At 43.3% G+C, this 24,546-nt stretch overlaps 1 protein-coding gene across 7 annotated transcripts in view; it reads left to right on the top strand.

Moving 5' to 3' along the window:
• Positions 1–24,546, top strand: part of MAP7D2 (MAP7 domain containing 2) — a 179,033-nt gene that overhangs the window by 49,777 nt on the left and 104,710 nt on the right. For all 7 annotated transcript variants that reach the window (XM_068270001.1, XM_068270003.1, XM_068270002.1 and 4 more), the window contains exon 2: positions 21,418–21,495. In XM_068270001.1, the coding sequence (XP_068126102.1) occupies positions 21,418–21,495 (78 nt within the window). The remainder of the gene's footprint in view (positions 1–21,417; positions 21,496–24,546) is intronic.

Genomic DNA, 24,546 nt, shown 5'->3' with positions numbered 1-24,546 from the left:
AGGGAGAAGACATTTCCCCTCCTTTTCATATACTCCCTGTACTACCAGCAGGTGTCTTTGCCGGTGTTGGTCCCTCCCCCAGTCCTGTGCAGGGATGTCCAGCAAAGAGACAAAGCAATACAGAGCCTGTTTCTGCTCTGTCTGATTTGTGGACACTGAATGTGCAAGAAATTTGCATTGGGTTTAACAGTCTATTACAGTCATTGGGCTGTTTCTGCCTAATGCGGGATAATCATGCACATTCATGTCCAGAAAAAAAGATTCACATCCTGCAGCATTATTCTGCATGACAAGTGTTTCTCCATTAAAGAACATGGGGCCACTGCAGCCTTCACTACAACTTTTATGTTGCACAAACGTGTGAACAGAAAGTAAAAATGTGTGTTTGGGACTTTAGTTACTGAAAGTAGAAGTACCTTTTTGCAGTGCTAGTTTGTTGGAAAACTTTAGGTCTTTAAGAACTTGAGATTTCCTCTTAGTTCTTGTCCGCATGACAGTTGTCACAGGGACAAACGTCAGATCCCAAAATGTTAGTAGTTATAGGAGCGGTGGTTAGTATTGAATCTGCCTAATGGGCACCCATTCTGGTAACTATGGAAAGTATGGTGTAAAGCCGTAGTTTGGTACAAAATGAATTAATATATGCAATTTTGCTTAAAGGACCTCTGTCACAAACCATTCTAAAATTTAAAATGCATACATATAAGATGTACATTTGTCCTAAAGTAAAAAGTGCTCTGAATTACTTTTTTTTCTGAATTTGCTCTTGCTTACAGTAGTGAGTAATAGAACAGTACATAGACCTTACTGATTTTGAACTAGTCCATCTCCTTATGGGGTATTCTCAAGGCCTTGTTTGTGTTTAAAAGCACTACAGCTGCTGAAAAAGTTTGTAAATGAGTAGGGAGGCTGGACAGCATCTTTGTATAGATCAGTGGTTCCCAACCTTTCTGAAGTCATGACACATCACGGCATACTTCAGATCTCCGTGACAAATCACATATTGACAATAGAAAAATAACCACGAAATGGAAGGAAATACACTTAAACCCCCTTAGACTCAGTATAGGTAGTTTAGTTAGCCAAGTATAGGTGCCCCTAGTAAAGGTAGACAGGTGTAGGTACCCTCAGTATAGGTAGCCAAGCATAGGTGCCCCCAGTATAGGAAGTCAGGTGTAGTTGCCCTCTGTATAGGTAAGTAGGTGCCCTCTGTATAGGTAAGTAGGTGCCCTCTGTATAGGTATGTAGGTGCCCTCTGTATAGGTATGTAGGTGCCCTCTGTATAGGTATGTAGGTGTCCTCAGTATAGGTATGTAGGTGTCCTCAGTATAGGTATGTAGGTGTCCTCAGTATAGGTATGTAGGTGTCCTCAGTATAGGTATGTAGGTGCCATCAGTATAGGTATGTAGGTGTCCTCAGTACAGGTATGTAGGTGCCCTCAGTACAGGTATGTAGGTGCCCTCAGTATAGTAGGTAGCCAAGCATAGGTCCCCTCAGTATAGAAAGTCAGGTGTAGGAGCCTTCAGCATAGAAAATCAGGTGTAGGTGCACCCAGTATAGAAAGTCAGGTGTAGCTGCACCCAGGAGAATGTGCAGGCAGCTGTGGATCACTCACCAGCTCCACGGATTCCAGTGCTGACGTCTCTCTTCAGCGCCCGATCTGTCTCTCTGTGCTCTGCCTCCGCTCCGTGTTTACTGTATAATTAGGGCAGTTGTAGACATCGGCGGCCATTTTCTTGAAGCCCTGCTCTAACTTTACATAGAGCAGAGGCAGAGCAGCGTGCGAGGGAGAAAGAGTGAAGCGGCGACACATACTGGAGGCTGCCAGAGCACATGGGTTGGGAAACCCTGGTATATAGATACTTTCCAGGGAGTGCACTTGTTTATAAACATAATAAATGAAATACTGAGAACCCCCTTTGAGGAAATGGAGTAGTTCAAAACCTGTTAGATGTCATTTTTACTAGTTACTATAAGTAACATTGTAAAACTGTTGTTTATAGTGTATTGCACTTTCGGAGAAATGTACATCTCATTACTATTTTTCATGATAGTCCATTTAAGCTTAAGAAAAAAAGTTTTTGTAAAATGTGTAGCTTACTGCCAACAGACAGGATGACTTCTTGCTCCTCCTCTCCTGCGTAACAGCAGTTGGAACTCATCCCCATCCAGGCGTATGGTATACACAGTGAAGTGGTTAATATAGTGGGGCAGGTCTGAGTGTAATCCCACTAACTATTACAAGTCACTAAGTCACAAGTCACTAGGTCACTAGTCACTAAGATCAACAGTGCATTATGGGGTCCTGATACTTACAGGTCCCCTTATTCCACCAGGTTCCTTTCTGTCGGCACCCCTCTGCCGCCCTCCCATTTGTGACTATGACTGAAACCGGTTAATTGGAAGGTACAAGCAGAGTCCCACTCCATGCTTCCATCCTACATACTGCAGCCACGGCCAGGAGCCTTCTGGGCATAGGCACTTCAAAGGTGTCGATTCTGATGTTTGGGCCAAGTCAGTGGAGGAGCAAGGAAAACGCATGCCAAATGTGATTTATTTATTTATTTATTTTTTATTATTATTACTCTTTCTAACTAAATGAATTGTTGGAAAAATGGAAAAACAATAGCGCAATGATGGAAATAGGCATGTTAAAATGAAATGATGATAATTTCTAACATTTTGTTTAGTGCTTTACTCCTGTTGGACTCAAAGCGCTTGGGAGGGAGTCTTGTTCAAGGACACCTTACTGAGCCAGGGAATTTGCATTGTTTAAAAGGAAATAAATATGGCCTCCGTATCCCTCTCACTTCAGGTTCCTTTCATGGTGCCCATTAACATTACAACCTTTAGTGAACAATCATATTTTCAATCAATTTAAATCGTATTGCTACAGATCTTTCTGGGCTCAACCTGGGGGGGTGTTGGGACAATGTCATGAGGTGGACATGGGATATTACAAAGCAAACCTTCTACAAATATACCTTTAGAAGCAAAACTAAGTATAGCGTAGTATCATCATGAGCTCACATAGCCGGTACCTCCTCACACGTATGAGTGTACCCTATTAGTGCCCATACACGGTACAATTAAAATGTTCGATTTTTGCCGGTTTATTTGACCAAAACGATCACATAGAGTGAAAATTGAAGAGAATCATCTCTTTTTCTGATCGAGAAAAAAAACGATTATTCCAGTTTTTTGATAAAAATCTGATCGGAAAGAATGTGAAAATCTGGGTGATTGTTTGTGAAATTGTATAGTGTACAGTAGGTTGTATAAGAAAATACTATTAGATAAACCAACCTTTTCTTCAGATTTTTGGAAAAACGTTCTTGTGTGGCACCTTAAAAAGAATTTTAAAAACTATTCGACCAAATGGAATAATTGATCGAGTTTTGCAGCGCTAGCCATTTGCTCACCATTTGCTGGTGGCCTGCAAGTGGGACCACTCTATGGGAGCGGTCCCACTTGCAGCGATCCATCGCAAGGTACCACCAGTGGGTCCCAGGCCTTGAGTCCGCTGATCAGACTGCTACAATCTGGGATTGTACCATGAATGGGTTCAGTTCAATCGGCTATTCCAAGCCTACTCCGTTTTATTCCTCATCAACCTCAGTTCCTCAGAAAGGGCAGCTGACAGGAAAGAGATCCTGGAAATAGCATGGCAGCCCCCAAGGTGCAGGAGCCAGGGGGCAGCTGTGTGAGGAGGAGCTGCTGGTGGAGATGTTGCTGTCACACTGAGGCAATATTCCAAGCTGGCAGCTACCTCCCCAGCTGTGATCTTGCCTGTCTGCGATATAAGCTCAGAGTGCAGCTGGAGTTTTAAGATGTGTTGGAGGGAATGGGATTGGCTGACGTTAGTAGGAAACATTTGTAGGAGGTGGCCACAGAGCACGGGGGGTGTTGCAGTCTAGAGGTGTTGTGCAGCCACAGAGTTCAGAGGCCAGGATGTTAGGCGGCCCAACCGGAAAATCGGCTGTGACATATTCATGCCTGAGATGGGAGGACCTAATTCCGGGACCTGTCTCAGGTAAACTGGAACGTCTAGTCACCGTAGTATTGCAAAAACACCCCCAGAAAAGCAGATAGGCCCAATCGATCCTGAATGATCTCATTATTGTTTCCATACAAAGATTGTTCTGCTTGGCGGATTTTCCCATAGATATCATAACTGATATCCCAAGTTTCACTGAGACAAAGGGAAGTTTTTGCACAACTGTGTCAGCAAATGTGTGCTTGGTCACAAAGTGACATACAGTATGTACCTAGGAAAAGCTATGACCAAAAAATAGCACCACATGTAATGATATGCAAAAGATAAACAAAATGTATTATGCAACAATAAACACTATATATGGATAAAAACATTTAAAAGCACAAGTCAGTACACCTCATATCCATAGGATAATAATATAATGTTCAATATCACCTCAAATAGGTGGGTGCCAAGCGTATATTGGACCACTAGCTGTGTGATACTCCGTTTGTTTAATGCCTGATGAAGCGGGATTGTGCCCGTGAAACGCGTTGCGACTTTGTTCTTGGGGTATGTGAATAAATTGTCTTTATTTCAAACGACAGCATCGTGTCTATTTGGGAGTGGTCGGCCCACCACCGCCACCCGAATATTTTAAACTTTTTAGCATCTTTTATCCTGTTGGCGCCTCTGTACATCTAATACATCCAGCGATGATTGGCAGATTCCACCAAGAGACAAAGCTCTGTCTGATTTAGATTACATAAACATTTATACATTGCGGGAACAACGCTGGGAGTTACTGCCATGCACCCAACTGATCAAGACGGCCCGGCATCTTGCAGCATGTACGATTGATATAGGCGACCAATTTTGGCCTTAATTTGGTCGCATTCTTAGTAATCTGATGTAGTATGGCCACCTTTAGATTTTTAATACTGTACAATTATGCCTAGAAGACTTGGAAGTCTTTTGAGGGGAGCTGTGAGAGTAGACATCAGCTCTGGCTGATGTAGTGTACTGTGTCCTGCAGGTCAGTAGTAGCTTGCTGATTTAGTGTACTGTGTCCTGCAGGTCAGTAGTAGCTGGCTGATGTAGTGTACTGTGTCCTGCAGGTCAGTAGTAGCTGGCTGATGTAGTGTACTGTGGCCCGTAGTAGTAGCTGGCTGATGTAGTGTACTGTGGCCTGCAGATCAGTAGTAGCTGGCTGATGTAGTGTACTGTGGTCTGTAGGTCAGTAGTAGCTGGCTGATGTAGTGTACTGTGGTCTGAAGCTCAGTAGTAGCTGGCAGATGTTGTATACTGTGGCCTGCAGGTCAGTAGTAGCTGGCTGATGTAGTGTACTGTGGCCTGCAAGTCAGTAGTAGCTGGCTGATGCAGTGTACTGTGGCCTGTAGGTCAGTAGTAGCTGGCTGATGTAGTGTTCTGTGTCCTGCAGGTCAGTAGTAGCTGGCTTATGTAGTATACTGTGGCCTGTAGATCAGTAGTAGCCTGCTGATGTAGTGTACTGTGGCCTGCAGGTCAGTAGTAGCTGGCTGATGCAATGTACTGTGGCCTGCAGGTCAGTAGTAGCTGGTTTATGTAGTATACTGTGGCCTGTAGATCAGTAGTAGCCTGCTGATGTAGTGTACTGTGGCCTGTAGGTCTGTAGTAGCTGGCTGAAGTATTGTATTGTGGCCTGTAGGTCAGTAGTAGCTGGCTGATGCAGTGTACTGTGGCCTGTAGATCAGTAGTAGCTGGCTGTTGCAGTGTACTGCGGTCTGTAGGTCAGTAGTAGCTGGATAAAGTAGTGTACTATGGCCTGTAGGTCAGTAGTAGCTGGCTGATGTAGTGTACTGTGGTCTGTAGGTCAGTAGTAGCTGGCAGATGTTGTATACTGTGGCCTGCAGGTCAGTAGTAGCTGGCTGATGTTGTGTACTGTGGTCTGTAGGTCAGTAGTAGCTGGCTGATGTAGTGTACTGTGGTCTGTAGGTCAGTAGTAGCTGGCTGATGTAGTGTACTGTGGCCTGTAGGTCAGTAGTAGCTGGCTGATGTAGTGTACTATGGCCTGTAGATCAGAAGTAGCTGGCTGAAGTATTGTACTGTGGCCTGTAGATCAGTAGTAGCTGGCTGATGCAGTGTACTGCGGTCTGTAGGTCAGTAGTAGCTGGATAAAGTAGTGTACTGTGGTCTGTAGGTCAGTAGTAGCTGGCTGATGTAGTGTACTGTGGCCTGTAGGTCAGTAGTAGCTGGCTGATGTAGTATACTATGGCCTGTAGGTCAGTAGTAGCTGGCTGATGTAGTGTACTGTGGCCTGTAGGTCAGTAGTAGCTGGCTGATGTAGTGTACTATGGCCTGTAGGTCAGTAGTAGCTGGCTGATGTAGTGTACTGTGGTCTGTAGGTCAGTAGTAGCTGGCTGATGTAGTGTACTGTGGCCTGTAGGTCAGTAGTAGCTGGCTGATGTAGTGTACTATGGCCTGTAGATCAGAAGTAGCTGGCTGAAGTATTGTACTGTGGCCTGTAGATCAGTAGTAGCTGGCTGATGCAGTGTACTGCGGTCTGTAGGTCAGTAGTAGCTGGATAAAGTAGTGTACTGTGGTCTGTAGGTCAGTAGTAGCTGGCTGATGTAGTGTACTGTGGCCTGTAGGTCAGTAGTAGCTGGCTGATGTAGTGTACTATGGCCTGTAGATCAGAAGTAGCTGGCTGATTTAGTGCACCTTACTTCAGACTTTCTTCCACAGATATGTAATGTAAAAAGGTTGGGGGATGATCTTGCATGCCAGTGAATGGAAAACACTGCTTGGTTGTCTTTATGTGTAGAAGGCAAGTGTAGACCTGCCAGTGCTTTATTTGCTGTCTGGAGGGGAGATTGGTAGGATAGCAAAGCAACAAATTATATCTAGCTGAAATAATTATATTGTTTGCTTAATGCATTTTTTTTTTCTTTTTGGCTTGTACAAAGAGAACCTGTGACGTACAGATGTCACAGTATGGAAGCTAATGGTTAATTGCACAAGGCCAGCCCAGCCAATTTTTTCAGACATTGGCCTATAGAATGATACAGAATTTTTGCAGTAAATTTATAGCATAAAAGGTTTATTTATATGCATTTAAAGGACAACTGACATAACGAGGATGTGGAGGCGGCCTTTTATGCACCAGTAGTATCTAATTCACACACCTCAAACAAGCATGTGGCAATTCCAGTCACACTTCTGATCTGCATGCTTTTTTGGGGGCTATGTCAATTAGCTGTAGAGGACCAGCAGAATGGCCTAGCCAGGCAATTTGCATTGCTTAAAAGGGATTAACATTTTTGTGGACAGTTTGATGGCTCTGAAGTAGTACATAATTGGTTTACCGGTAATTTTTTAATTGATTTCTTCTGTTTTTACGCTTCAAATTCACATAAACCGTACTGTGTTAAAATGTATTATGTATAATAAAACCTTTCTAATCATGTTTTTAAAAGCAAAGTATCAACTCTTTCACTTTTAAAAAAAATCAGCATTAAGGGGGGGAAAAGGCAGGTCTATTTAACACCATTATAATTACATCAGATCTAAAGGAACAAAAGTAAACATTGCTTGGTGTATGGCCGTCTTTAGGGTTTGTTAATATATGAGGACTGGTGTTAGGGGATGGGATAGGGGGCCACTAGATTGAACAGCTAGGGTTAAGAGGTTAAGCCTGGTACACACCATGCAGTTTTCACTTCAGATCCAACCCTCTATTGAGAAAATTATTGAAAATCGAGCAAAAAAAAAAAAAAAAATAGTCTGCTGATCGCACTTGACCAATGCCAAACTCTAAATTGATCTTGGAAGCAGATCAGACATGCTAGAAAATGTTGATCAAAATACTCACTATCGTTCCATGTGTATCACCTTTTGATTAATTTTCGATTGATATCCAATCGAAAATCTGGTCGTAATTAGAAGAAAATAGCATATGTGCGTACCCCAGCTTTCTTGTAGAGATTTGAATATCTATCTGATCACTTGATTGAATAGGATCTGAAGTGAAAATTGCATGGTGTGTACCCGGCTTTGGTGTAGATGCCAGAGAAGTGTATGGAGAAAAGGGCAGCCATTAGGACGGGGTTTAGATGGAGGGAGAGTGGAAATGTTGGGGGGAGGGGGGGGGGCTTAGAGTAAGGTGTGAGGAAGGAGAAGAGGATTGTTACAGCACACCTGACATGAGAGTAATATATGGAGGCGGACATTTTTATTTCCTTTAAAACAATGTGAGTTGCCTGGCTGTCCTGCTGGTTCATTACTTCCGCTGGCGTACGAGAGTTATCGGCGCAGGAGACTTGGGCGCAGGATACAGCCGGTATATGGCTGATCCTGCTGTTGCACAAGTTCTCGGCCGTGTTAAATACTATTCCCCCTCCAGGCCGCCATGGATGTTGGGGAATGAAATAATTTGGCTTCCAGCAATTGCTGGAAGCAGAATTATTGTGTTTTAAAAGTAACTTCTGCTCCGTCTTCTGATGGCGCCGAAGTTACTCCCTGTGTGCTGCTATTCCTATTACGGCCTATGGTGGCGCCGGCTGCGCCCAAGTCTCCTGCGCGGGATTCATAGTGTTCGCTTCTGCTGATCCTCTTCCTCAGATACTTGGCATTACATCCTGAACAAGCATGCAGATCCGATGTTTCTGACTGGATTACATGTTTGTTTCAGGTGTATGATTTTTAGACACTACAGAAGTCATGGAGATCAATGGGACTGTCAGGCAAATGGTATAAAAGCAAACAAAGTTGGTACATTGGGGACAGTGTTCTACAAACAAGTGGGGTTGGGGTCAATAAAACATATTTAAAAAAGAACAAACAAACAAATATGGCTTTGCCTCTCACTTTGGGTGTACTTTAAGCATAGCTGAATAAGAATGAAGAAGTACTGAGATTTGCATTGCAAAGCCAATAGTGGAATATCCATCAGCACACTTTACAGCTATTCAAATTATATCTCTGGTGGCACCCGACTGATCCAGCCACTCTATTCACTTAAAGTGAACCCGCTGTCCGAATGAAATGAAGGCTGCCATATTTATTTCCTTTTAAGCGATACTAGTTGCCTGGCAGCCCTGCTGATCTGCTGCCTCTAATACTTTCAGCCATAGACCCTGAACAAGCATGCAGCAGATCAGGTGTTTCTGCTAGTTGTAGACTGGACTGCCAATAAACATTGTACAGTATTGTAATGGATCCTGTGCTGTAAAGCAGGTGTTTTCCTTTGTGTGGGATGAGGAAATACAGGGCACACCACCTGAGTATTAAGTGTGTTTTCTTTATTGTGATCTGTTTTTGTTTGATTAATCTTTAGAGTGCCTTGTTTGTCATTCTAGACGTTTGATGTGGCTGCACAGTGACTGAGATCTTATACTGGCCATGATCTTCTGAGGTTCAGTCACAGCCATCTGAGCTTTTTGTGCCTCCGTTTAATGTGTAACTGGTAATTAAGTCAACAATGCAGAGAAGCTACATAGATGGATTTATAGTGGGAATTATTATAGACGACAGGAGAGTGTCAGATGGGAAAACCCCACAGCTTACTCTGGCAGGTCTGTAAAATGCAGCACATGTCACTGGAGAGTATTAAGGGAATCTATAGTTTAATAGTTTTTTTTCAGAGAAAGGGCTCAGAGATGTTTTATTTGCACATTCGCAGTAGTGACTGTACTTTACTGTTGCTTACAGTGTGAATGTATTCACAGATATGCAGTGAGTATCTGATATACTGTGTTAAAGTGGACCTGGACTCAGAACTTCCTTTCTGCTCTAAAAGATAAGCAACAGCATAATAACCATTAAGGAAAAGCATGTCTTAGTTACAACTGATACAAATCCAGCAATAAATCGGCAGTTTCTCTACTTCCTACTTTCATGACAGCAAATGTATTGTTAAAGGGAACCTAAACTGAGAAGGATATGGATTTTTCCTTTTAAAATAATACTAGCTGCCCGACTCTCCTGCTGATCCTGTGTCTCTAATACTTTCAGCCACAGCCCCTGAACAAGCATGCAGATCAGGTGCTCTGACTGAAGTCAGACTGGATTAGCTGCATGCTGCTTTCAGGTCTGTGATTCAGACACTACTGCAGCCAAAGAGATCAGCAGGACTGCCAGGCAACTGGTCTTGTTTAAAAGGAAACCTCTATATCCCTCTGTTTAGGTTCCCTTTAACATCCTGTGTTTACAAATGAGATATCTGCCATTGCTGTCAGCTGAGGCAGCTGCGGGATACCATTACAACTTGTTATTAGTCACAGATAAGGGGGAATTAGATAGGCTAAACTTGCTGAATACATACAGGGTGCATTTCTCTGTTTTCCTTCTCTCCTGTACAAGAGTTCAGGTCCACTTTAATATTGAATTATCCTATTTACCCGTTATGTCCAGTAGGTGGCGTGCTCCTTTAATTTAGCTGAAGAACCACTGCTTGGTTTCTGCTGACACCACAGATTTTAGAATCTGCAAGGTGTTACTGCTGACTCATAATAGATTTGGCCCAGTTCACATTGGCCTAAAAAAACAGATGGTTTAGTGAATCGTAACATAGCGGACAAGAACAGATGTGAACGGATCCAATGTTAACCAATGGATCGGCTCACTTTGGTCCTTTTAATGGATCAATTTGGTCAGTTCTTCCACATGGGCAACTTTTTAGAGCATTTTTTTAAATTTTGTGATTAGTCACAGATGAGGGGGAATTAGAAAGGCTAAACTCTCTAAATGCATGCAGTGTGCATTTATCTGTTTTCATTCTTTCCTGTGCAAGAGTTCAGGTCAAGGACAACCATCAAAGTGAACTAAAATTCTAAATGCTTCATATTTCCAGTAATTACTAGCAAATCGCAATACAAAGGCTTTTTTTCATCTTTTCATTTTTTTTATGTGAAGAAAATGACATTTACAGATAACAGTTTTCACTGTGGGCAGTACTATGGAGGACTGAGCCCAGCACATCCAGCATACAGAAACAATCTTCACTGGCTCTAATACCGTGACTGGAATCTGCTCAGAATGATAAAAAGCAGAAATATAGCCTTAAATGTGTTTAAATAATGAACTGAAGCTCTGTGTTCCTGTCTCTCTGGCACATAGTTTAAAGTAAACAGTTTATAGCCAGGTTAGAGTTCAGCTCTGCCTCCAGACACAAATTGTTACAAATGGCTGGTAAACAAGTCATTTTTTTTCCACACAGGCTGTGCTGAGAGACCTCAGAAAAGCTTTCTAGTGTTGCTGGCTAAAAGCTCTATAGGTATGTGGGGTTTACAGAAAAACAGTTTCTTTTATAGTTGTTCTTTAACCCTCCTGGCGGTTTATTAAAATCCGCCAGGGGGCAGCACAGCCGTTTGTTGTTTTTTTTTAGTTTATTTTTTTTTCCCATGTAGCAAGACAAGGTCTCGCTACATGATAGTTGCTGCAAAGAACGGGATCTCCTGGAGGGCTTCCCCCGTCGCCATGGCGACGGGCGGGATAACGTCACCGACGTCCTCTACGTCGTGACGTCAAAGGGAACTCCGATCCACCCCTCAGCGCTGCCTGGCACTGATTGGCCAGGCAGCGCACGGGGTCTGGGGGGGAGGGGCGGCTGCGGCACGGCGGATCGGCGAGTAGCGGCGGATCGGCGGGTAGCGGCGGCGATCGGATTGCACACGCAGCTAGCAAAGTGCTAGCTGCGTGTAGCAAGAAAAAAAAATTATGCAAATCGGCCCAGCGGGGCCTGAGTAGTGCCTTCCGGCGGCATAGCCCGAGCTCAGCTCGGGCTTACTGCCAGGAAGGTTAAGGTCACTCAGAATCTGGAAAAAAATAGCAAATGGAAAGAATCAAACATCACTATTAAAGGAGTCATCAGGGGATCTGCTCCCAGGACGTCCCTCGCCGCAGCTCTGCCTTTAGCCGCAGGTCTGTCCCGGTCCCCGGCGATGACGTCAGACTGCGCGAGCGGCGCTGTCAATCACCGCCACGTGGGCCGGAGCGGACTGTGCAGGCAGAGCTGCGGCGAGGGACGTCCTGGGAGCTTGGAGCTGGAGGAAGCCCCCGGTAAGTAGCACTCATTTTCTTAAAGATATCCTGATGACTCCTTTAAGATCTCCCTGTTTACTTGCTTCTTAATATACAGTATATGTGCTATGCTTTTATAAACAAATCTAAGCTGGAGGTGTGAGTTTAGAAAAGTTTCACAGTGTGATAAACCCTCCGGGTCTTATTTATCACTTGCTTCTCTAAAGGGACCTGGAATGTCCAGATTTGTGAAGAAAAGCACCTTAAATTTGCAGAGATGAAAGTCATCCGTTTTTTGGGGGGTTTTGGTCCAAAGAAGAGGCCTGTGTTAAATAGCCTAATGCTGGGAATACACGATTCGATTTTTCAGCAGATTTACTGTCGGATCGATTTTTTACGATCGTTTTTTCTTATCCATTTCCATTCAGTTTTATGAGAAATCGATCAGAAAAACAATAGAAAATAAGATCGGACCTGTTGGAAATTATCTATTGAACCATCTATCTGCCAAAATATGGTGCATTCCCAGCATAAAACCCTTTGATTCAGTCACTAGGCAACCAGCATTGTATACTAGATGGCCACAGCCTTTACGCTTTATTTCATGGAAATTGTAGTCTGAATAGGTTTTTAGGGGTCTCCTAAACCATATTTTTAAAGCGGTTTTCTTTTCATTTCTATAATTTGAAAAAGGCTTCATCCTAGTTCTTCTTGACCATTGATCATTAGAGTTTGTATTTATGGACCGTCATATAAAGGAGTAAAAAGACATTAGACCTGGTGTACATAAGCTTACATGGACTCTCATGTATCTGTGATTGGTCACTGAGTTTTTTAAAGCTTAGGATAATGTCAAGGTTACAGTTTCTGTCCAGTTTTGTTTTTTGCTGTCCGCATCTCCACCGGGTTGATTTCGTCCCTCCATTTTACTAGCTAGCTGGTACCAGGAGATGGGTGAATTTCAAACTGTTGTAATCACCAGCACAATTGTGACATGAATGTCTCTTCCCTTTGCGATGTCATCGAGGGGAGAAAGTAAAGGAAAAAATTACCTAACCATTTCCAAGATTTCCCAGATTTGTCAGGAACCGGCCCGCGGCACGCCTGCGTATACGGTTCCCGACTGCGGGTTTGACCAGATCAAGCAGGGAGCAGCCTTATTTACGCTACAAACAAGGCTGTGACCCCCCCAGAACACTTCTCACTGCCACCACTAGCGGTTCGCTAGACACTTCCACTCTGCTGTCGAGTCCTCAGCGCGCACTCCGCGTTTTCGTATTCGGGTCAGCTTTGCGCTTAGGCCGAATACGAGAACGCCATGCACCCACACACACACAGTTGCAATCTTACACTGTAGTGAAGCAAAACCACTAACAGTCGTTCCGAACGATACTACCAATTTCATATGATAGTGTTGCTCAAGCATACAATTAGGCATGGATTTATACACAGTTGCACTTCAATCTCTTCTAGGCTATGAGTGTTAGTTTAGCACAGCAGAAGTCAAGCTTATTAAATAACTATTTAATATTCCATAAAAAACGAGGAACAATGCAGAACTTAATATATACAAAAGATGTACAAAAATAAAAAAGTTGCAAAGATAAAAGTTACAAAAATAAGAGGTTACAAAGATGCACACCAAGCAGTTTGCTTACCAAAATGCAGGAATCCAGATAGAATAACCTTGGACTTTTGTGGACGGACACAATTCTGGTTAGACCAGGAGTCCACTAGCTTGGGCCAGGTGACCAGCTGCCGCTACCGTCAGGAGGGGACTGATTTGAGGTAGCTGTCCCCTGGTTTTTATAATGAAATATTCGCCTCGAGGCTGTAAGCCTGTGTGGACGGGGGGGGGGGGGGGGGGGACCTAGATTTAATTACATCCTCAGTCATAATTGGATTTCCAGAGATCTAACATCCACATACATGAAAAAGACTTCCCTAGTCCATGTTACAGGTGACAACCCCATTGTTGACAGTATTTCCTAGCTAATCAAAGATAAGGATATAGTTTGCACCTCCACCAATAATTTAATTTCCACAGGTAGAAAATGGTATCAAAAGGACTTCACCCCTTCAATCATTTCCAGTAGGCTGTCAAATACATTTCAAACATTCAGGTGTCAACTTCCCCCTGTCCCCAAGACTCTGGCAGGCTTGCCTTGTATAATGGGACAATGGCTGACACCAGACTCAAAAGCCATGCCGACCAGCCTATTCTTCCTCAATTGTCAGCTAATTAGCAGTAGACACAGTTTCCCCTGCTGGACAATGGGGCAGGGGTAATGGACATCTACATACAGAATTACATTAGACTTCAGTTTACTCTGGCCAGGTGACCAATTACTCCCAAGCACAATACACATCTGAGGTTTTACCCAGTAGACAGAAACAGGACAGAAATATGTTCTGTTATTATCCTTAACATTATCAGCCTCATAACTAGCGGCTATATTCCTGACACACTCCATCAAAAACTTAATAAAAATCTTGCTTGCGTTTCCACTGCTTTTTAGCTAGACTGCAGTTATTACAATGGCCTCAATTCACTAAGATCATGCTGGAGATACTAAGGCAAGAGAAAACTTACCTCCACATAAGAGAGAGTTATCTTATCTCTTCATTCATTAAGTTACCTCCTCTGTAGTTATTTTACCTCCTCTGTAGTTATTTTACCTCCTTTGTAGTTATTTTACCTCCTCTGTAGTTAATTTACCTCCTCTGTAGTTATTTTCACATGCAGTTAATAAACAGCCTGTCTTTAACTCTGGAGTTATTTTAAGGATTGAAGAGTTAACTTAAAGACAGAAGAGTTAACTTTAGGTTTGCCTGAGGTAAAATGTTTCCTGAATACTACATGCCTTATCACCATGGTAACAACTCTAGAAGAGTTATTAAAGACAGGAGATAAGCTTAGTGAATTGAGGCCAATGCCTTGTGCAGGTATTACCAGAAAGTGAAAGCTTCTCTGGTGAGACCCCTTTCTAGTACAATAGTCCAAAGAAACTGTTCCTCTGCTGACACTGTATCAGTAAGTGGATCAGACCACAGCCAGTGCAGATAGGAGGAACTGGACACTTAGCATCAGAGTATTTCTTGCATTATCTGTGGCCCTCATTAAAGCCCCTGTTTTGGCAGAGTTTAATTCTACATACATTTAATAGAACATCATGTCAGATTAACTATGCTTTATGAAAAAGGTTGCTGTTTTTGACAAGGTAACAAAAGAAAAGAAAATATCAGCTGCACTAATGCACATACAGTGGGTTGCAAAAGTATTCAGCCCCCTTGAAGTTTTCCACATTTTGTCACATTACCGTGACAAACATGTATCAATTTTATTGGAATTCCACGTGAAAGACCAATACAAAGTGGTGTACATGTGAAAAGTGGAACAAAAATCATACATGATTCCAAACATTTTTTACAAATCAATAACTGTAAAGTGGAGAGTGCGTAATTATTCAGCCCCCTTTGGTCTGAGTGCAGTCAGTTGCCCATAGACATTGCCTGATGAGTGCTAATGATTAAATAGAGTGCACCTGTGTGTAATCTAATGTCAGTACAAATACAGCTGTTCTAAGGTTGTCTAAGAGAATCTTGGGAGCAACAACACCACGAAGTCCAAAGAACACACCAGACAGGTCAGGGATAAAGTTATTGAGAAATTTAAAGCAGGCTTAGGCTACAAAAAGATTTCCAAAGCCTTGAACATCCCACAGAGCACTGTTCAAGCGATCATTCAAAAATGGAAGGAGTATGGCACAACTGTAAACCTACCAAGACAAGGCCATCCACCTAAACTCACAGGCCGAACAAGATGAGCGCTAATCAGAAATGCAGTCAAGAGGCCCATGGTGATTCTGGACAAGCTGCAGAGATCTACAGCTCAGGTGGGGGAATCTGTTCATAGGACAACTATTAGTCATGCACTGCACAAAGTTGGCCTTTATGATAGAGTGGCAAGAAGAAAGCCATTGTTAATAGAAAAGCATAAGGAGTCCCATTTGCAGTTTGCCACAAGCCATGTGGGGGACACAGCAAACACGTGGAAGAAGGTGCTCTGGTCAGATGAGACCAAAATGGAACTTTTTGGCCAAAATGCAAAACGCTAGCCAGCCAGACAACGACCCTAACATAAAGCCAGGGTAACAATGGAATGGTTTAAAACAAAACATATCCATGTGTTAGAATGGCCCAGTCAAAGTCCAGATCTAAATCCAATCGAGAATCTGTGGCAAGATCTGAAAACTGCTGTTCACAAACGATGTCCATCTAATGCTGTTATATTATTTTGCTATGTATTTATATAGCATTGACCTCTTTTTTACAGCACATCGCACAGTCATCTCACTAACTGGCCCTCGGAGCTCACAATCTAATCTGTACCATAGATAATGTCTCTATTTTTTTTTGGGGGGGGGGACCAGTTTACTGTTTACTCAGGGGTGGGAAGAGCCAGTGCTCTTTAAGACACTAGCCCTAGACTTTGACAAACAAATATATGACAGTGTGACTCCTGACTTTGGCTATAAACTACATCAGAGGGAATAGTGTGTCCATTATTCTTGATTATTAACTAATGTAAGAGGCATTGTAAATAACATTGTGGTTTCACTGCTGCAGTTTGTGTGTATGAAGTATAATAACTATCGATTGTACATTTATAGATGCTTGTAAAAGTGACATTCAGGTGCTTTGTAGATGCTTTGTATACATTTGAAGCCAAAGTCCTGACAGAAATGAGCTCTCTGGATGAAATGGACATCTGTAACGTGTTTGCTATCATTTTTGGCTTGTAAAGTTCTAAATTTACTTCGTTACCCCAACATCACAACTGGTTCAGCCCTCCAGACTTATGATAACTGGCACATGTCAAATCATTATAGCTGTGCCTTACAAATCGCTACAGGGATTCAGATGCAGCCTGCGTAAAACTGCTTCCAGCGCTATTTTTTTTGGGGCCCCATGCGATTTCAGATGCAGCCTATTGATTTTTTTGTGTGGAAAACAACCATGATTCACAGCTAGTGGAAATAGGCCAAAATAGAGAACTCCTAGATCTTCACTCTGAGGACTATTTTTATTTATTTATTTATTTTCTGACGTTTTTTTATTATAAGGGCTTATTTCCAGTGGGTGCTGCTTTCCATGCTGCTGCAAAGCCGCAGCCGGATCACTATAGAGATTTGGATGTGTGCGATGGAAAACGGCAGCATGCTGTTCAGAATCGGGGGAAAACTGCGTATTTGAATATAGTGGGAATGGACTGTAATTCCTAATATTGTGCTTTCTCGTTTCCAATGGGTGATTATAATTTTTTTCTGCACCATTTAGTGTCCCATATACCCTTTATTTATTATTCATTTATGCTTTCCTAATAAAAGTGATTTTTTTTCTATGGCTCCTTTCCTGGATCCCTAGTGAGTGCTGATGTAAAGCTGAAGTGGCCGTGCCCAGATCATTGTTCTCCAGGCTCACTGCTTCTCCCTCCTCTTCCACTCTTGCTCGGGCTGTGTGCAGATGTGCCCACAGCATCTGAGCACTGTATGTGGCAGGACAAGGGGACCATGCAGGTCCCGTACAAGAAGTATGTGGGTTAAGGCAGTAGGGACTAGACCGTAAGGGTTCGCTTCCACTAGGGGGCTACTGAAAGCTATTCTCTGCATGCAGATTTGTATGAGGAATTGCATCCTATTAATTTCAATCATGATTTCAATTTCAATCATCGATTTCAATCAATATTTACAAACCGAATTTGCGTGTTGGGGAAAAAAACAGAAGCTTGGCAAAAAAATTTTTTTTTGCCATAACCCATGTGAATCCTCATAGGCACGGATGGCATAGCAAGAGCGATTCTGATGCAGTTATTGTTGCCATATGGGCAACTTAAGTACCAGCAGCACAGGGGCGACAATAAAAAGTGGGAGGGTTGCCCTGTCTATTTTCCTCCTGTCAGAGTGAAAGGACACGGATAGTGGAGAGGTGAGAGGCACCGGGGAAAAATGGGATGGTTTGAGGAGCCTGGGAATTGCAGATACTGCTGTGCTGCTTTGCCCTTTCTCTGGGACTGGGCTGTCCAGCTCTCGTCAGATCATGTTCTGGCTGGCCAAAGTCCGAAAGGATAAAGTTCTTCATGTAATGGCTGGCCAGACCCTGAAGTGGCCAACTTTGGGATCTGGCTTTAACATATACAAGAGCTTGCCCATCATTGAGGTCAGCTAGGACCAGTAGTGATCACATGATTGCCTTAGTTTAGTACTTACGGTAGGAATTTTAACAATGAAGACTTGTGAGTAGGGGGGTAGTGCAGATCTGTTATCTTACATAAATGTATACCTGCATTCCAGTTTAATAAGGGTAGTTTGCTGAATAATTCTGCATGCTGGATCTTTCCATTGGTCACATTACAGTGTGACATGGACAGGGGCTGTGACCAAACCCCTGCAACCAGAGTATAGTGTTTCTCTATAAGCAAGGTCAAGGCGATTCCACAGACGAGAGAGAGAGAGAGAGAGAGAGAGAGAGAGAGAGAGAATCTCCCGCATGAAAACAGACAGCCATAAAAACTCTAGTAGCTTCCAGCTATGGTGTACTTGGTTTTAAAAAGTAATCTCTATTTCTGGAGTTGAGCTCTGTGACTGATGCACTTGTGTTAATTTTCAGAAGAAGAATATCGGTGTATCTTTTTAGAAATAATGGTGCTGTGTATTGGAGAACATGCTGACCTAAATTTCCACTTATGATCCATGGTAAAGAATTTGGGTATTTATCAAGTAGGACATACTGCTGCATAGGTTGAATGCCAGGATGTACTGTACATTATTGCCCATTTGCAGGTAGACTGTGTGACTCTTGAGTTTAATCAAACGCTGAGCTGTCCTCTGTGATTGCTTCAGTGTAATTCTCTTTTCCATTTGTTTTTACTGTAGTTTTCCTGTAAGTTATTAGCTACGTGCAGGTTTCTGCATGGAGTAGGAATAAAGGGCACTGAATGAGAGCCAGTAGACCTTTAGTCTGTGGGCTGAACCTCCACTGCCTACCAAACCAGCCCTTCACAGACTTAATGCGAACATCACATGGTCAGTTAGCATTATTTATATTAACCAGCTCTGCCACAGCTTCACATAAGAACATATTTTCACATTGAATATTATTTATGTGTGCTGGGATAGAAAGCATGATTTACTAGGCAAGAAACAACTTTGTTATGTTACAGAAGGTGACATGTTCAAGTATAATAGTTGACTGCAATAATGTGATGTCGTTTGTGAGGAGACTGGCTATGTTGCTAGTGCACAAGGAAGTCACTGTAGCCATAGCAGACATACTGATCATATTCCTCCAAATGTGTCACCCCCCAACAGTAACTAGTGTCCTTCAGGCCTGTTTTAGAATTGGTGGGATTGGGCTTGGAACCTTTTTGCTAAGGGGTCACATCTAGGCACAGCCATGTAGTAGTACAGTATCGCCCACTATTGTCTCAGGAATGGCATAAATGCATACATTATGGGTATGCTACTTCCCAGAATTAAAAAAAAAATATTACTAGGCTAATGCGGTTTGCACCCTTTCTGAAACCGGGTTTGTTGTGATTGGTCTATGTTGGAATAAAATATAGTATGTACTCTAAATCTCAAAGGCACAAATAGGCAGCACAGTTTTTGCACTTATGGTAAAAATACGTCTTGATAAATCAAGTTGATGCACCTGTGAGGAGGATACTGGGTAAGAGGTGTTCATCACAATACAGACACTACTGCATAGGTGAGATTAATCAAATATCAAAATTTTATTGAATATATACTTCGAAAGACATACAATTTAAAGCCAATTTAAATTGGTGTTAAAAGGCTGTGTTCACACCGATCTATTCAACAATCACGCTATGGCCCTTTTAGTCACCATAAAACGGACAGTAAGCCGATGTGTGACTGGGCTGGCGTAAGTGGTTGAAGGTGGCCGGTGTGTGAGAACACTCAGCAGTAGGGTCCAATTTTAATTATTAATACATTTTGATATTTGATTAATCTCACCTGAGCATTAGTGTCAGTATGATAGTTTGTGGCGATATTTTGTGGTTTGACACAAGCTGTTTCTAAGGCTGTGGTTGTTGAGGTCTTCATATGTGGTTGAGGTGGATCTGAACAAATTAAGTTAAAGGTGGTCACGAACAGTCCAATTTCTAGCAAAAACTTGTTCGAGCGATCAGAAATTCTGATCGGATTGGGTGTAAATTATCTCCATTGATGGACACAATCAATTACAAACGATTATAAAAACAGTCGTCCGATTAGATTTTCGTCGAACCAAAATTTGGATTTTCTTGTTAGTTGTGATAGGAAGCAATGATTGGTTTGTTGATGGAGTAGTGAACGAATTCACTTCTCATCAGAATTTCTGGTCGGTCGAACGATTTTTCACTAGAAATTGGATCGTTAGTGGCCACCTTATCTTAGCGGTATGGACGAGCTCAGCTCGTCCATCACCGCCGATGGCTGCCGCTCAGGCCCTGCTGGGCCGATTTTGTTGAAATAAAAAGCAGCACACGCAGCCGGCACTTTGCCAGCCGCGTGTGCTGCCTGATCGCCAGCGGCGGCGATCCGCCGCTAGCAGCGGCGAAAGAGGGTCCCCCCAGCCGCCTAAGCCCTGCGCAGCCGGAACAAATAGTTCCGGCCAGCGCTAAGGGCTGGATCGGAGGCGGCTGACGTCAGGACGTCGGCTGACGTCCATGACGTCACTCCGCTCGTCGCCATGGCGACGAAGTAAGCAAAACACGGAAGGCCGCTCATTGCGGCCTTCCGTGTTACTTCTGGCCGCCGGAGGCGATCAGAACGCCTCCGGAGTGCCCTCTAGTGGGCTTTGGCTGCATGAAATAGTTTTTTTTTTATTTAAAAAAAACCCTCCCGCAGCCGCCCTGGCGATCTTAATAGAACGCCAGGGTGGTTAAGTGTTAAGTGTTCATCCAAACTGCACATAAACTGCTAATTGATCGGAAGCCAGGATTCACTAATAACAGGAGCTGCAATTCGGACTGGGCGGTCTAGAGAAGGTGCCAGAATAGAAACCCCTCAGTTTGTGTGCTTAGGTTGAAAACAAGTGTTGGATAATTCTGATACTTGTGCATAATTCCGCATTATTCTCAGTCTGACTGGAGACTTTCAGTTGCTCCAAGCATCTCCTCAACATTTGTCCTTCGCTCACCCATAAAGGGCCACCAGTGCTGCTCCTTATCTAGTGGGGAAACTCCATGCCTATCAGTCTGCTCGTTACCAGTGGCATTATTAGTGGTTAAGCTCTGGCATCTCTGAGTGAGGTGCTGTTCCAGACTTGATTGTAGTGAGTTGGGATTCTTTTTATTTGTAGTTATGGCTGTATAATTTCTTATATATTTCTGGTTCCTCATCCCCTAACATGCTTATCTGCTGTTCTGTTTCCAGTTATGGACATCCTTTTCAAAACAGACGAAAGGCAAAGGCTGGCAAAAGAAAGGCGAGAAGAAAGAGAAAAATGTCTTGGTGAGTTAAGTCATGAAAGTATTCTGTGTTGTCAATTTTGAAACCCTGATTGCTGAGCCTTCTGTGGAAATAATCTGTAGGAATGAAAAGGTATTTTCCGGAGGAACCAAGGTCAAAGTAAGAGCAGACATCAGACTCTGTACTACTGTCACATGAGCAGTTCACATAAAGGGAACCGGAAGCGAGAGGAATATGGAGGCTGCTTTATTTATTTCCCTTTAAACAATACCAGTTGCCTGGCAGTGCTGCCTGTTTGGCTGCAGTAGTGTCTGAATCGCACACAGCTTGCAGCTAATATTGTCAGACACCTCTGATCTGCATTCAGGGTCTATGGTTACAAGTATTAGAGGCCGAGGATCAGCAGGACTGCTAGGCAACTGGTATTGTTTAAAATGAAATAAATGTCAGCCTCCTCAGGATCCCTTTAAAAGCAGCAGCGGGAGAATGTTGCTATCAGTTGGACCCTTAAGGTGCCCATACAGCTAGTGATGTAGGAGCAGATTGACCTGTTTAAATGCCCATTCATTAAAATCTCACCTGCTCCAGCTGCCACTAGTGTCCAGCAGCTCCTGCTTTCTCATTGGCATCCCACATGGCTGCCCCGTATAGCACGTGGCGCATAGGTGCCTTCTTCATTTAAACAAGCTTTCATAACACCCCTAATAAAAAAAAACTCCTTAGACCCTACTGTCCTTTCTAATTACCGCCCAGTCTCTCCTTCCCTTTGCCTCCAAACTGCTGGAACGCCACATTTACTCAGAGTTGTCTAACTTTCTGCTAATTCCCTGTTGGACCCCTTCCAGTCTGGCTTCCTCCCTCAACACTCTGCGGAAACCGTTCTCACTAAGGTTGCCAATGACCTCCTAGTTGCTAAAGCCAAAGGCAGATTTTCGGTACTAATACTCCTAGATCTGTCCTCTGCCTTCGACACTGTTGATCATACCCTACTTCTCTAGACCCTCTAAACACTGGGAATCAAGGGCCTAGCACACTCCTGGATCAACTCTTACCTGTCTGGACGTTCTTTCATGGTCTCCTATGCCAATACCAACTCCTCTCCGCGCCCACTGTCTGTGGGAGTACCACAAGGGTCTGTCCTTGGACCCCTCCTCTTTTCCATTTACACCCATGGCCTGGGACAGATAATAAGCTCTTTTGGGTTTCAATATCACTAAATAGCACTCAAAACTCACTTCTTCAAAGAGGCCTACATCAACTCAACACTGCCCTAATCTTTTCTGCCAATAACTTCTTGCTGCACCCCCTCCTTTTGTGTCACCAACCCCTCCTTCTAGATTGTAAGCCTTTGGCAGGGCCCTCTCCCCTTGTGTATCAAACTTGACTGTGTGCACTTTACCCAGAATTTGGAACTTGTTACCACTACCACTCCAGTTTATGATCTGGCATTGTACTACTGTCTGCATTGTGTTGTGTATCTTTTTGCTATTACCTGTATTGTTGTATCTATTGTCTATTACCTGTATTGTTCTGTCACCCCTGTTATCATTGTCTGTAACCTTAGTTATTGTACAGCACTACCACTCCAGTTTATGATCTGGCATTGTACTACTGTCTGCATTGTGTTGTGTATCTTTTTGCTATTACCTGTATTGTTGTATCTATTGTCTATTACCTGTATTGTTCTGTCACCCCTGTTATCATTGTCTGTAACCTTAGTTATTGTACAGCGCTGCGTAATATGTTGGCGCTATATAAATTTAATAAATAATAATAATATCACCTCTATGCTGATGACACCCACATTTATTGTTCTGCCCCAGACCTCTCCTCACTACTATCAAAAGTCCCCGAATGTCTATCTGCTGTATCTACATTTGTCATCCTGCTTCCTTAAACTCAATATGAGCAAAACGGAGATTGTGATATTTCCACCTTCGCTCTCTTTTCCACCTCCCATTGTCACGATCAATGTAGATAACACCCCAATAGCATCAACCCCCAAAGCTCGTTGCCTAGGGGTAACTCTGGACTCTGAGCTCTCCTTTAACCACTTAGCAACCCTTGCCACGCTTATCTACGCCCCTTTAAAATTCACCTGGTGCACAGGGGCGTAGATAGGCAACTCCTGTTTGTTTTCCCGCTGTAAGCGTTCGCGTGCGCGATCACGTGCACGCGGATGCGCGGTCGCGTGCACGCGGATGTGCGGCCGCGTTTGGCACCCGCTGGTCAGCCAATCAAAGTGCTTACAAGTTTGAATGAGCACTGCCAAAGCCAATGACAGTGCTCATTCATTCAGAATGTGTGTAAACATTGAATCAGTCACTATGCTGTTACAGTTACTGAGATCACTTGTGAGAGGATCTCAGATAACCAATACAGCATTAGTGAGTGATCAGCATCAGTGAGGGTTTTTAAAATAAATTATACCCCCATTAAGCCCATTAACCCTTGCCTCCCTGAAATGTTAAAATTGCTGTGGTTCTTAGGTGAAAAACCCTGTGGTAGAGAAGTGGTTAAACCACATATTAACACTTTAACTACCTCCTGCTTCTTCCACCTCAAAAACATTTCCAGAATCCGTCCCTTCCTTCCTTTCACAAGAAGCAACTAAAATGCTTGTGCATGCCCTAATCATCTCCCGTCTTGACTACTGCAACACCCTACTCTGTGGTCTACCAAAAAGCAGACTGGCACCTCTCCAATCCCTACTAAACTCTGCGGCCCGTCTCATCCACCTCTCTTCTAGATCCTCTGAGGCAGCCCCTCTCTGCCAATCCCTCCATTGGTTACCAGTTGCCCAAAGGATCCAGTTTAAACTTCTCACACTTGCATACAAAGCTCTACACAAGCTATCGCCTCTATACATTTCCTCTTTAATCTCCAGATACTTTCCTGCCTGGACCCTTCGTTCCTCACAGGAGACCCTTTTGTCCTCCAGCCTAGTCACCTCCTCATACTCTCGCATCCAAGACTTCTCACGGGCTATCCCTTTCCTTTGGAACTCTCTCCCTCAGCCGGTTCGTCATGCCACGAGTCTGGAAACCTTCAAACGTACTCTGAAAACACACCTGTTCAGACAATCCTATAATT

This window comes from Hyperolius riggenbachi, chromosome 2 (genome assembly GCF_040937935.1).
Source record: "Hyperolius riggenbachi isolate aHypRig1 chromosome 2, aHypRig1.pri, whole genome shotgun sequence".
NCBI classification, from domain to species: Eukaryota; Metazoa; Chordata; class Amphibia; order Anura; family Hyperoliidae; genus Hyperolius; species Hyperolius riggenbachi.
The sequence above is the reverse complement of the archived record's forward strand: the minus strand, read 5'-3'. Positions and strand labels throughout refer to the sequence as shown.